This window comes from Camponotus floridanus, unplaced genomic scaffold, assembly GCF_003227725.1.
Source record: "Camponotus floridanus strain SB8 unplaced genomic scaffold, Cflo_v7.5 scaffold188, whole genome shotgun sequence".
Classification (NCBI taxonomy): Eukaryota; Metazoa; Arthropoda; class Insecta; order Hymenoptera; family Formicidae; genus Camponotus; species Camponotus floridanus.
Genome location: NW_020229312.1, coordinates 208,916 through 221,782, shown reverse-complemented (window position 1 = coordinate 221,782; position 12,867 = coordinate 208,916). Strand labels below are relative to the sequence as shown.

At 34.9% G+C, this 12,867-nt stretch overlaps 2 protein-coding genes across 3 annotated transcripts; one reads left to right on the top strand and one right to left on the bottom strand.

Annotated features, from left to right (window-relative positions):
• Nucleotides 1-180: 180 nt before the first annotated feature.
• Nucleotides 181-4,809, bottom strand: LOC105257147. The gene is made up of 4 exons (XM_025407754.1): nucleotides 4,753-4,809; nucleotides 4,280-4,388; nucleotides 3,920-4,168; nucleotides 181-3,812 (listed from the first exon to the last, which is right to left on the bottom strand). Exons 1-4 carry the CDS (start codon nucleotides 4,807-4,809, stop codon nucleotides 181-183), a joined length of 4,047 nt encoding a protein of 1,348 aa, XP_025263539.1.
• Nucleotides 4,810-6,523: 1,714 nt separating this feature from the next.
• LOC105257135 lies at nucleotides 6,524-12,017 on the top strand. Of its 2 annotated transcripts, none has more exons than XM_011267563.2 (5): nucleotides 6,524-6,911; nucleotides 10,605-10,677; nucleotides 10,744-10,905; nucleotides 11,242-11,395; nucleotides 11,830-12,017. In XM_011267563.2, exons 1-5 carry the CDS (start codon nucleotides 6,901-6,903, stop codon nucleotides 11,943-11,945), a joined length of 516 nt encoding a protein of 171 aa, XP_011265865.1. In that variant the 5' UTR covers nucleotides 6,524-6,900; the 3' UTR covers nucleotides 11,946-12,017. The 2 variants fall into 2 exon arrangements, with proteins under 2 accessions (XP_011265865.1, XP_011265866.1); XM_011267564.3 differs by having other exon boundaries at nucleotides 6,528-6,823.
• The last annotated feature ends 850 nt before the right edge of the window (nucleotides 12,018-12,867 follow it).

Genomic DNA, 12,867 nt, shown 5'->3' with positions numbered 1-12,867 from the left:
TATTGCAATATTCCTGCAATTTTTTCATAATTTTGATGAGCGGTAAAACGTTTCTATAGTTTTTAATAGCAAAAAAATTGTGATTTATCTAAGCTTGTAATATCTTATCTTTCTCTTTTATATTAATTTTATATTGATTAGCCTTCAGTTATATCGAACAAATTCTTTACGCAGCTTCTGTTATTGAAAGTTTCTAGCAGAAGCATTTGAGGACGGTATAGTGCTGTTTGAAAACTCTTCCATCAAACTGCCATCTCCGAATGAGATCGGTGTCTTTGTACCATCGTGATTTCTCTCGTACATGGAATAAAAGCTGTCATCTTGTTGCAACCTTTCATTTTGATTTATCCCGGAAAATCGATGAGTCGAAAATATATTTGCCTTTTCGTAAATATCCCTATTTTCGTCTTCGTTTTTTACGTCGTTCTGTAACATTTCTAATGAATCTAAGGTTTCGACAGCCTCAAATTGCGATATCATATCGCGATTTGTGGTTTCCAAGTTCATTATTGATTCTGTTCCTTGGTTTTTTAACGTAGCTTCGCTGGCCGAAAGTTGCGTCAATCTTTGCAGTTCTTCTTTGTTGATTGAGTTTAGCATTGATTGATTGAAATTATCTTCTTTAATAAATGATGGCGAGCCAGAAGAAGATAATTGCGAGGCATTTTCAAGAATCTGATTAAATACACTCTTCTCGCTTTTATTGACAAACATGTCGAATTGATTATTATTATTACTATTATTAGATGCTTGCGACTCTGCATTATTGTTAACGTCTTTAAGAAAGAAATTATTCTCATGTGTTCTCTTTTCAGAAGAAATATCGATCTCACTTGTGTGTCTTTTATCTGGCAAATTGTAAGGATTATCACGTTGCAGCAGGTTGACAGGCGACGTGACGCCATCATCCAGGCAACTGTCATTCGGAATCAAAGTCTGTTGATGTGACGAGATTGTACTATCTCTATTATTATCTCCTTCTTCCTCAGGACTTGTCTCATTCGAAGGTTGAAAATTAGCGATGACATTACTTATATCTCCATATTCCTCCGTATTCTCGATAATATCATGTACACTTTCCTCTGACACTTCCAGGCCAAAGTCTCTCAATATGCACATCAAGAGGATATTTGTCGCTTCAATATTCTCCACGCTCGAGCGCGCGTTCTCTTCCTGGGGTCTGACAGCCGAATCCTCTATGATCGTGGTCTCCGATTCGTGGGATGCCTGCTCCTGATCGATAAATATTATGCACAGGTCGCGATTTTCCTCTCCGACAACACGATTGTTGTTGGCATCGAGAAAAGACGGGTTCCCAAGGTTGGTCCGATCCGTTATTCGTTCGAGATCAAGGTCAAAGAATGACGAATCCCGATTCCCTTGCATGGCCATCTCATTGTTCACCTGGCAGACGAATTCCGTGTTGCTGTTCTCGTGCCAGAAGGTCGGGAAGCTTGGGAGAGACTCACCGATTCTCGTTTGAGCTCGTCGAAAGACCCTCGTTACGATCTCAGGCTTGAAGAAGAATGCGCTGTGCAACGTGCTGGCGACATTGTCGTCGACGATATCGCGCTGCTGGCTCTCGTGTCTTTCGTTCTCCGAGAATTGACGGTGCAAGTTCTTGTTGGTCAGAACAATTCCCCGAGGATGGACGGTCCACTCGATATTCCTAGTGATCTCCCTGAGATTCAGCGAAGTATACGCTTGTCCCGTGTAACGTTCGTTTAACTGAAGGCTGCTGTTTGCGTTTCCACGTTGAGTCTCGGACGAGAGGATCCCAATTTCCTCGCGATTACCTTCCGAAGGATGATCAGAAACGCTCCTTGAACCTTCAACATTTTCCTTTGACGTTTCGTCCTTTGATGAATCAGATTTTTCTTCAGCTTTTAGCTCTTCCGATGTATACTTGGAGACTTTTAAAGAGCTCGAGTCTTCCATCGGTCGTTTGCGACTCGAGAAATCATATCCTCTTATTATTGTATCCACTTCAGATCCCTTCGTCGGTTGTTCATAATTCAGTGAGTCGCGATTCCTTTTCGCTTCCAATTTTTTCTTATCCTCCAACAGAGTAAGTTCATTAAAGGCTCTCAAAGCCCTCAACTCTACAGCCTCGCGTTCTTCGCTCGATAGTTTGCGATTCGGCGACAAATCTTGTCTTCTTCTCGCTTTTACCCCTCTCTTATTTGCCAGTAACGTAAGATCACTAGCTTCCGGACATTTCGTCTCGCGTTTCTCCGATCTCGCATAATTCTTTTCCGTCAAGGACGTGTTGTAGTTGGAACGTGAGTCGATCGATTCGGCACAAGCTTCGCTCTGAACGTTCCTTTGACAAATCCCGGGCGATTTATTAGTCGCGACGACATCCCTCGCATATCCCGAGGGTCGTGCAGTTTGGGCCAAGGACATACTTCCCCAGGCAACCGTCTGCTTCGTGGAAGATCCCTCAGCCTTCTGTTTCTTTAAACGGTACGCCTCTGAATATTTGAACGGAGACCCGCATCCGTTCATCTTGTCTTTCTGAGCATTGATGATAGACATAAAATGCCTAAATTCTTTCCTATCGTGTTTTACATCATTGATGTCAGTTGATCGATCAGGCTTCCTCTTCTCGGTATTTCTCTTCAAAGCACGATGGCATGCGCACAATGACGTCCTCGAGTTCTTATGTTCCTTCTTATCAGAACCGTTTGGCGTTAATTTCATTCGATAAGAGTTTCTTCGCTCGAGTTGGTCGAACCACTTTTCCTTCTGATTTGTAGAAATAGGGCGAAGTTTCGTCTCTAGTTTCCTCACGAGAGAAGAGCATGGCTTGACCTCCATATTTCTCGCATTTTTGCACTGGACAGAAGACAAAGGACAAATTTTTGCAGGCCTCTCCGCTTCTTCTTCCTTTTTTCTCCTTCTTGATGATACGTCTTCTTGAAGCTTATGAGACTCCGTTGATTTCACGCGATTATCTAGGCTGTCGGATGTAATATCTCCACTTTTTGTCAATGAACCATTTTGCTCTTTCTCAATCAAAGTCTGTTCTTTCTTATCGATCTTGTTATCTTCTTCCTCTCTTTCTCTTTCTATCTGAAAACTTCGTATAATGACTTCCTCCATCAAGTTATAATCCACAGCTTTTTCTATGTCTATTGTCGTCTGTTTACTCCTTGAAATATCATTAACTTCTCTCTCATCTTTTCTTTCGTCCTTTTCTATCTGAGAATCTCTCGCAACGTCTTTCTTTTCCAAGATACGATCTACAGGTTTCTTCATATTTTCTTCTTTTTCTTTCTTTTCTTTTCTTGAGACATCATCCGTTTCTTCTTCATCTCTTTCCAAGGAAATTTGTATTGCACCTGCTTCTTCCATCGCTTCGGGAGTCTTCGTTATTTCGTCTTGTGCACTCCAGTAGGATCGCTCCTGTATCCTGGCACACGCGTCCATCACATCCTCCGCAGTTATACCCAGCAGCCTCATCGATTTTTCTGCCACGCTCAAGTCATTAGCATTAAAACCGTTCGTATTGTTCGAATCGTGACTGTCATCGTTGGTAACCAAGGTCGTCAACGATTTGGAAATTCGTAAACCAAAGTTGATCTTGTTAGAAGATTTCTCCGAAAGCTTAAGTAGATTCGCGTACTTGTTCCGTCTGATCGTCGCTATATCGAGACATTCGTCGTCTAGAGAATGACCGATTCTTCCGGGAATATTAACGAGATTCGCGATGCTTCTCCGCGCAATTTTCGCGAACATGCGAATTTTCATCTCTCTTCGCAGTCGCATGTACCACTTGAGAACTGTCCGCCATTTGCAAATCGAAATAGCTGGAAAGATTAGCGCAAAAGTCATCAATTCAAATAAGAAAAGCCTATTTTTCATATAAGTATTATGTTATGTTTCTTGTCTTCCTTGATTAAATTTTCTTATTTACCCAGCCAAAATATTTTTTCTGTGATAAACCCGACGAAGAGCCACGTCGAAACGCTTCCCTTATGCCATTGTAAGAAGGCAATGATAATGATGATGATTTCCAAAACAACGTCTCTTAGAAGACTGAGCACCATCCAAAATATAAGCAAGTTTTGCCATCTTCGTGTCGCTACCGTGCAAATGTTAACTATGTATGCAAGAAGCGAGATGCGGTTGATGATAAACCGAATCAGGACGATCCACGATAGAACTGAAGAGAGTTTTCATCTTTAATTTCTGTTTTTAACATTACAAGAATATTCTTGAGAAACATTAATATAAAAAAACTATATCTCCGGTCTATACAAAGTAAAGTATTAACCCGTTTTAAGCCAATCGATATCTTTTACGTCTAAATTATCGGAAACTGAAAAGTTTGAAATCTTTTCTAGCTGCTGATCCCACTTGAACCAGCTCCAAATGCTGCCTATCTAAAATGCAAAATAATTAATTTAAGTTAAGCAAATGAAACGCAAGTGTTGAAATTTTAAATATAACATCCAATTTTTGTAATTATTGTCTAATATCTTGCGCTTTAATTTGTATTTTATTTATAATTTTCTTAATAGCAATATATAATTTGGATAATTGCGATAATTATACAAATTGAAATTGTTGACAAATTTGCAACGCGATTTATAATTTAAATGTGCACGTTAAAATAAGTTTTTTAATAATTTTTCAGAAAACTTTTATTGTAAGAAATTTATAAAAAAAAAGATAATTTTATATAAATAATATTTTCTTAAATTTTACAAACGAGATTACGAGACCTAATATTGCCAAGATACTTACCAAACTTATGACATTTATTGATATTATTTGTATTTCTAAAGACGCAAAGACAGACATCGCGTAGCCAGAGCTCCGAGATTAATTCGATCTCAAGCTTATTTTTCGACTTTACGATCATTTCTTGACTTGACGCTTTTAATTTTGCATTGTTCTAATTAACGAAAATTCTTGTAATAAAAGTAGTCTACTTAACCCAATAGGTTAAGTAGACAGAACAACTGCACGTTTATGCGCTATCGATGAATGAATGTAAAATCTCGATGTTTCGTTTTCTTCATTTTCACATACATTAAAAATTCAATTAAAAATTTTAAAAATCTGTTTCAAAAGATTTCAACATTTTAAATAAAAAACAAATAAATGTGGAGAAATGTGGAGAAATTATATTTACGAAATAAAAAAAGATATCTCTTTAACATTTGTACAATAGAGCGATTTATGAAAGCCTGAAAGCCTGCAACTGATTTAACACTTCTGTATCAAGATCATCTTAAAGGAGATATATATAATTCGTCTATTAATTATAATTATGAATTTTTTTGTTTTATATATACCAATTTTTTAAATTTTATTTCAAATTATATTCCAAATTTTATTTTCATATATATTCTATCCTATATACTTTTTTAAAAAAATAGTAAATGAAAAAATTATTGTTATTCTTTTTATAACTGTTTTGCAAAGTTGTAACAATTTATTTAATTTTCAAATACGAAGATGCTAGAAATATTTAACTGAATCCAATTATTATTTTTAATTTTAGTGATGAACTTTGTAGGGGCAGCTTCTGATATAAATCAGATAATAAAAATATATCTCTGCTTATATGCATGGAAAAAATGCAATGTTTGCACTTTCGCGAATTGTCGGACTTGGACCAAGCGTTTTAATTACATACCGAGATATGGAATAGCGTGTGTAAAACCGTTCATTACCTATGTGCGCAAATATAGTGGCAATGTCAATTGGTTTAAAATGTTATCTCGAGGTCGCTCGACGTGTGCAAACTAACAAGCGCAGTTTCTCAGCTGTTTTAGCTTTTTCCTCTGGATAACTTATCGTAGAAATTAGAATATTATGCTACGCTATAATAATATATAATATATAATAATATAATAATATATAATAATATAATTAATTATGCATCATATATTACTCGGTAAATTTATTTTACATGTGTCAACTTGCGATTTTTATAAAATAATCTCTTTCTTTCTGTGTTGATGCAATCATTATAATAATTCAGTCACGTTTCTAAAAAAACATTGAAACCTTTTTACTTCACTCTTGACCTCGTGAATGCGTGTTACACTTTCGCAACTCTCGGGCTTATTCTATTTCACTGAAAGTCTCTGTAGGAAGTTTTAAGATAACCAGGACTTGGAATATTTTATCCCGAATAAGAATAAATATTTGTGAAATTTTATTTCAAAAATCGGAGCAAACATCATCAAGAGCTACTTTCTACTCCATTAAATTCATCTGGCGTTAAGTTAACGACCGCGATCGGGAGAGACTCTAACGCGGATCTAAGACGCGAATCCGCGACGCAAAACGCGGACTTTCTCGGTTAGACGCGTGACGGATATGAAGATCAAAGATCCTCGAGAAGCGGTTACATTCAGCTTGTTTACCAGAGAGTGTCAAGAGAGCGGGCTCTCGTAAGATCTCGCTGGCGATTCGTATAAAAAGCGCGATCGCGTCCGTTCTCCAAGAGTCCCCCGTCCTCTTCCTCCTCCCCCTCGCGTTCTCCATCCGCGATATATGCCATTCGCGTAAGTCGCGGTAGCGCACACAAGACGTGCACACAAACACACAGACACAGATTTACGCCGACTTGGTGTTGGTGGCACCAAGGCACCGACATGTAGGTGTGTACATGACTGTCGTAGGTGTACACCATCCGCGGTTTGGCGCGGTTGGCCGCGCGCGCTCTTGGCACAGTTTCTGATCATCTCCTATCGCGAGCGGACGATTTCCACCTCGTATCTCTAGTCTAGCCTCGCGTCTCCTCAGCATCCCTAGATCGGCGCGATCGATCACAAGAAAGGAGATCTCGCCCCGAGATGAAGTGAGTATGCGATACCCGCCTTCGCGAATCAACGTGACATTTGACAGCTGGATTGACAGGAGGTCCAAGTGCTGTTAATGAGTGCGATGTAAGGGATTTGACGAGCATTAATTGAAAGTGAATGATAGATTATGACAAGCGAGGTACCCAGATACCGAGACAGCGAGTAAACAAGGTGGCTCCGGTAGTGATGTAACTCGATCATACTTTACTTCGGAGAGTTTTATAGCGCTGTAATAGTTTATTACGATCGTACGCCATCGCGATTTATCAATCGCGCCTGTGAAGGCACCTCGTTCCTACTTTACGCATGTGCACACATAAGTATCTCGATAAGTGTTACTTAAGATATTTATTAATATTATAATAAATATAGTTAATTTAATTTAATAATGTTATATTTTTAGAGCGTTACAATTTATTATAAGTCATACAATTTTGATTAAACAAGAATGTATCCTATTTAAAATCAAGCGTAAATAGGTGAAAGGCATTTTCTAGATCTTCTTCCAGTTTCGTCGACCTCGAAAACATTATTCGCAAAAATTACAAATTTCAAGAAACTGAAAACTCTAGAGGAAGTAAAAGAAGGTCGCGTGCGTGACTAAAGTATAAAAATAAAATACTCGCAATTTTGTATACAGCGTGTTTTAAACGCTCACGTGCCTCGTAAATATACGTGTATAACTTATCACGTGTTAGTGCATTTTCATATCCATTGTACTTGGAAATCATTTGGCATTGACACTCTTCGCATTCGTAAACACTGACACGGGATGACATTTGCGGAATCGCATAATGACTTACTGACGCAATTAACGCGAAAGGCTCGATAAAATTTTGTAAACATTGATTCGATGTGACTTTTCAACACAGTGCAACTCGTGTAAAAATCATAAAATAACAGATATATATAAATAAATTATATATATAAATTAATAAACAAGATAAGCATATAAAAAAACCTTATATTTGAATATTTCCAGAGAAAATGATGATAATAAGTGTTTCAATTTAAAAAAAATTATCTTTTATAGTCATATTTTTCCTCGTTAAATAGCTTTTCTTATCGTTATTTCTCATATGTTCGTGTGCAACAGAAATGTTCAATATTTCGTGGAATATTTTTCATAAAAAAAATATTACCATGTATTTCTCTCTAGAAATAAAATAATAAAAATCTTAAAAAAATTAATTTTTTTTTACGAAAGAAAATCTTAAGAGGTCGATGTGTGCAAAAAAATTATAGAGATTACCTAAACTTGCTTGTACAATATTGATCTTCTTCATTCTTGTCCTAAGGCCGCACCTCTTTCTTATATTAATCGTGGAATCAAATAAAATGCACGCGAAAGATCTCCCCCAGAAATCATCCCTTTTTTCTTTCATTCTTGATTAAATATATATCTAGATCGAGAAAAACAATATTGAAGTGACGGGCCTATCGAGTAGTATTGTGTATTTTTAACCAACGTTTTTTTGCGCTTGGGTTACTCACCGCCTAAATTTAACGTCAATTCCGCATGCAACGGGCCAATTGTATCCGAGTCGATCTCACGAGGTTGTTTTCAGCAAAAATTTTTTTCTTATCTTCATCAGTTACGCACAAATGCATACATAAGTACATATATTCCAAGTATGACAAACATTTGACGTCACATTCACATTTTATATGTATCGCACTTGAAATATAAATGTAGGTCAACGTCATTAGATGTTAATTAGATGTTATTTTTCCCTTTTGTTTTAAAAATAGAATGTATAAAATCCAAAATTAGGCACACATTAATTAAAAAATATGTATACACATATAATAAATAAATAAATAAATATTTATATAAATTATTCAAAAATACAAAATAATATAATAGCTCACATTTTTATTTAATATTTTTTAATTTAATAATTAAATTTAATTAAATTTAAATTAAATTTTTTAATTTAATTCAATTTAATTTGATAATTTAATAATTTTCATCAATAATTGGCATATATATAAATGTCTAAAGACACGCACCACATAAAAAAATGTTCTCTTAGGATATTAACATTTAAAACGATCATTCTTTCGTCGGAAAGAATCACTCACAGTGATCTCTGTGTAATGACGTAATCCCTTTTTGCGCGAGCCGGATAGAATCGCCCTTTCAGCAGTGCATAGTGCAGTGCTCTTCCGGGATGCATTTATGAGTAACAGCAAGTTCATTCTCTACTATAGTGGACATACAACTATATATCTTGTATAATTGTAGTTTTGAGAACTTTCACATTTCGATTCTTTTCAAAGACATTTTCTGGAGAGAGAGATATCTCGAATCTTTTACAACGGAATGTCAAAGATCATTATTACTTGATGTCATCGTTAATTATAACATCAGAGATTCATGTAAAATTCTCGCACACATGCAATGATTTTTCATCGAACAAAACCGGTTTAGTTTGACTTAGAAGAAGAGACTTATAAAAGCAGAAATTCTTTACGAATTTTGACATCATCTAGATTACGATCATTTCACTTAACGTCTCAAGCCTTTTTAATGGAAAGAGTTTTTCCATTTAAATTTGCCTCATCACCTGAAATTTTCAAAGATCACAAAAAGCGATCTCTTCATTCACGTAAATCGATTTCTCGCTCTCTCTCCTTTTTAACATTTCGAGAATCAAGATGAGCTTAACGTCCTAAAGTCTTTTTCTGTCGTGTTCCCAAGATCATCGGTCAAGTACAATCGTCGATTCGCGAAGGTGAATCACCAAGGTGATCTTAAACGCGATCGGTGACGTGATAGTTTTGTTCACTCGCTCGAGGTGAACGAGAGAATTCGCGAGAACGACATAGGACCGAGTAAGACGCGTTTCCTTATTGGGAATCGGAAGGCCTCGAGCTGAACCTTCGTCACGACGATGATCTTGGCCGATTTCCGGAGAACGCAAGAATGTATCGCGAGTCTTCCGATATCGAGTCCAACTTGTATTCGTTTAAAAATGCTAATTATGCTTATGGCTCATCAATGACTCCACCTGAAATCATTGTAAAAAAGAAGAGCGATGCTTAGTAAACTTTATTGTTATCGTATGTGCATCTGCGTGCGTTTATTTTGCACGGATGTATCCATCTTCCCCGGATCTCCCGGGTGTCGGAGGAATAATAAACGCCGGAAGAAAGGTCAGCGCGAGTCTGCTTGCGAGTTTCGCTTAAGTATCTAAAATAGGCGCGAGCGCGCGACACGTGCCAATGACCTAAATTTCCCCTATTTTCGAAGATTAACTTTGCGTACATGAGGTCGCGATATGAGATACCATCGCATCATCGCCCAATATTCCGTAACTCGCCTTCGTTACGTCACCGCTTGGGATTAGTGGGTGAGGTGCGGGTGTGGCAGATCTATGACAGAATTATGTGAATCGTATTGGAATCTATTTTGATCGAGATAGTCTTGAAAAGGAACATAAAAATTGTTTCGAAGCTTTTTTACTTTTTTCTCTCTGCTTCTAAAAAAACCGATTGCAGAAAATATTGTTTTAATCTTCTTTTTTCTTTTTTAATTATTCTTCAGCTGCTTTGAATTTCTTGAAATTTGTAAAGCATGCCTATCATATTTAAGAAAGAGAGAGAGAATATGATTTAATAAAAAATAATTATTAAAAATAATATTTTTAAAAAATTATATTTACAGCGATAAATAATTTATTTTTAATCATTTATAGTAATTAAATATTATTAATAATTTATGTTATTATGTTATTTCGATAAAATTTAATTTCGCTGTTTCTCTCCTTTCAGTATACAATTGAGAACATGTTGCAGATGTTGTTCCCTGAAAACGGGAACGATTTTTAGCGGAGTATGCGGAATCGTAAGTACTATCGTTCGTGTATTTTTTAAGTTATGCGATTTAATGTTATGTAAATTTTTCGCATAGGTGCTCGCTATCATTTCTTTAATTTTGATCTTCACGGCGAACGTAGAATGGAAAACAATAATCATCGACATTTTGGACAAAACGACCGTGAAGATCATCTTCGCGATCAACCTTTGCATGACCATCCTGATCTCTACGCTGCTCATAATCGGCGCCTTAAAAGTAAGAAAATATTTCTCGATAACTAAAAATTTTGTAGGAGAATTTAAATAACGAGAGACTCGTATTAAGCTACGAAACATATGAAAAGTCATCAAATACAAGATTAAAAAATTTTTTGCATGAAAAATTTGTTCCAAAAAAATTAAAAAAGAATGTTGTTAAAAAAAAATTAATGATGCAAAATATAAATACAGCTTTTATATACCTTATATATTACTAGCACATATTGTATCTTAATATATTCACTATGTGAAAGTATGTATATATTTTACACAAAATTTAATTTAGGAAAATTTAATTAAAGGAATAATACTAACTAATAATAATAATTTGCAGAAAAATACATTTATGATGCTGCCATGGGTGGTCCTGGGTATAATGTTGGTCATCGGCCTTCTTGTGAGCATCCTTTATACCGCGATCATGTTCTTCATAAAGCACGAAGTTATCAACGGTGTTCTTTGGCTTCTCTTCGGTATACTTGCTGTCGGTGAGTACTTAACATCAATCATCTAACATAAATGCAACTGTAAGACCTTAATAACAAAAACATATTATTTCGAAGAAAATTATTTTTTTAAACTGATCCGATGATCGATCAAAAAAGTTTCATGAAAATTGAGCTCATATTTATAGTTGAAATTTTATATTTAAGATTTCTCTCGTCTCAAATATGAATTTAGATAGTCCTAAGATTTCATCCAATTAATGATTCATTAATTTCGAAAATATTCATTCGAATGAGTTTTAATTTAATGACGATAAAAATACATTAATATAATTTAAATAATAATATTAATTATAAAAAATTATAAAATAAATCATGAAAGTCAATTATTTTTAACCAAAGATTTACACGTAAAAAATTAATATTACATCCATAAATAAGCAGATTCTGTAATATTATTTTGGATCTTCTTGCAGTGATATACACATACATGTGGCTGGTGGTGTACAGTTATTTTCAAGAACTGGGAATCGAGAAAATGAACAAAAGAATGGGTCCTTATGGAAAACCATATAATTACCGAAGGCCATGAGAGAAGAATTGAATGAATGGTTGCGCGATTACAGGAGTCCAGCTCGTCTGCGAAGTGGATCCATTATATCATTCAATACAAGCTCATATCGAATCGATAGTCGATTGCAATTTTGCAATTTTGTGATGATTCATGTTGCTTTCGCGTATCCACCTGGTTCACTAAAGAACGACCTTAGAAAATGTAAAATGATAACGTCATTATCATGGATAGTTTAAAACAATGACTACGTCGTTATCATGAATAGTTTAAAAAAATGACCTGTTTTTTTTACACATAATCGCAACTTATCGTACAATAAATTGTACAAGAAATAGAGCGGAGGCGAAATGACATGAAAATATATCTTCTCGTAGATCTTTATAATAACATCGCGTAGAGATATACTCATCCATCGCGCAGCTTATTTTTCTCATACCAAAGCACGATACATATTTCAATTTATATGACCGGATGTGTTGTTTCGTAAATGCATCCCACAATCTATGGTAAAATAAGCTTACATATTAAAATAGATTTTTTTTATTTTTTTAATATCATTATTATTTCTCTCCAGGCACATATAACATCATACTTTTAAAGAATTTTATTTTCAAGCGGCTACACAGTTAAATTTTCTATATGTAATTATTAATCAACATATATATAAGAAACACGCTTTTTGTATATTATTAATTAAATTAAGTATTTATTTAATTAATTAAAATAATGTTTATTTTATTTAAGTTAAATATCAAGTAATATATATATACATATATAAGCAGGGAGATTATTATCTCCCTTATTATAATATTATCATTTTTATTATCTATATTTTATTATCTATATTTTTATTATCTAAACTAGAAAAAGGGAGATAGCTAGATAATTAGCAAACTAATATCAAAATTGTTTTGTTATTATAAATTTGTTATTATAAATT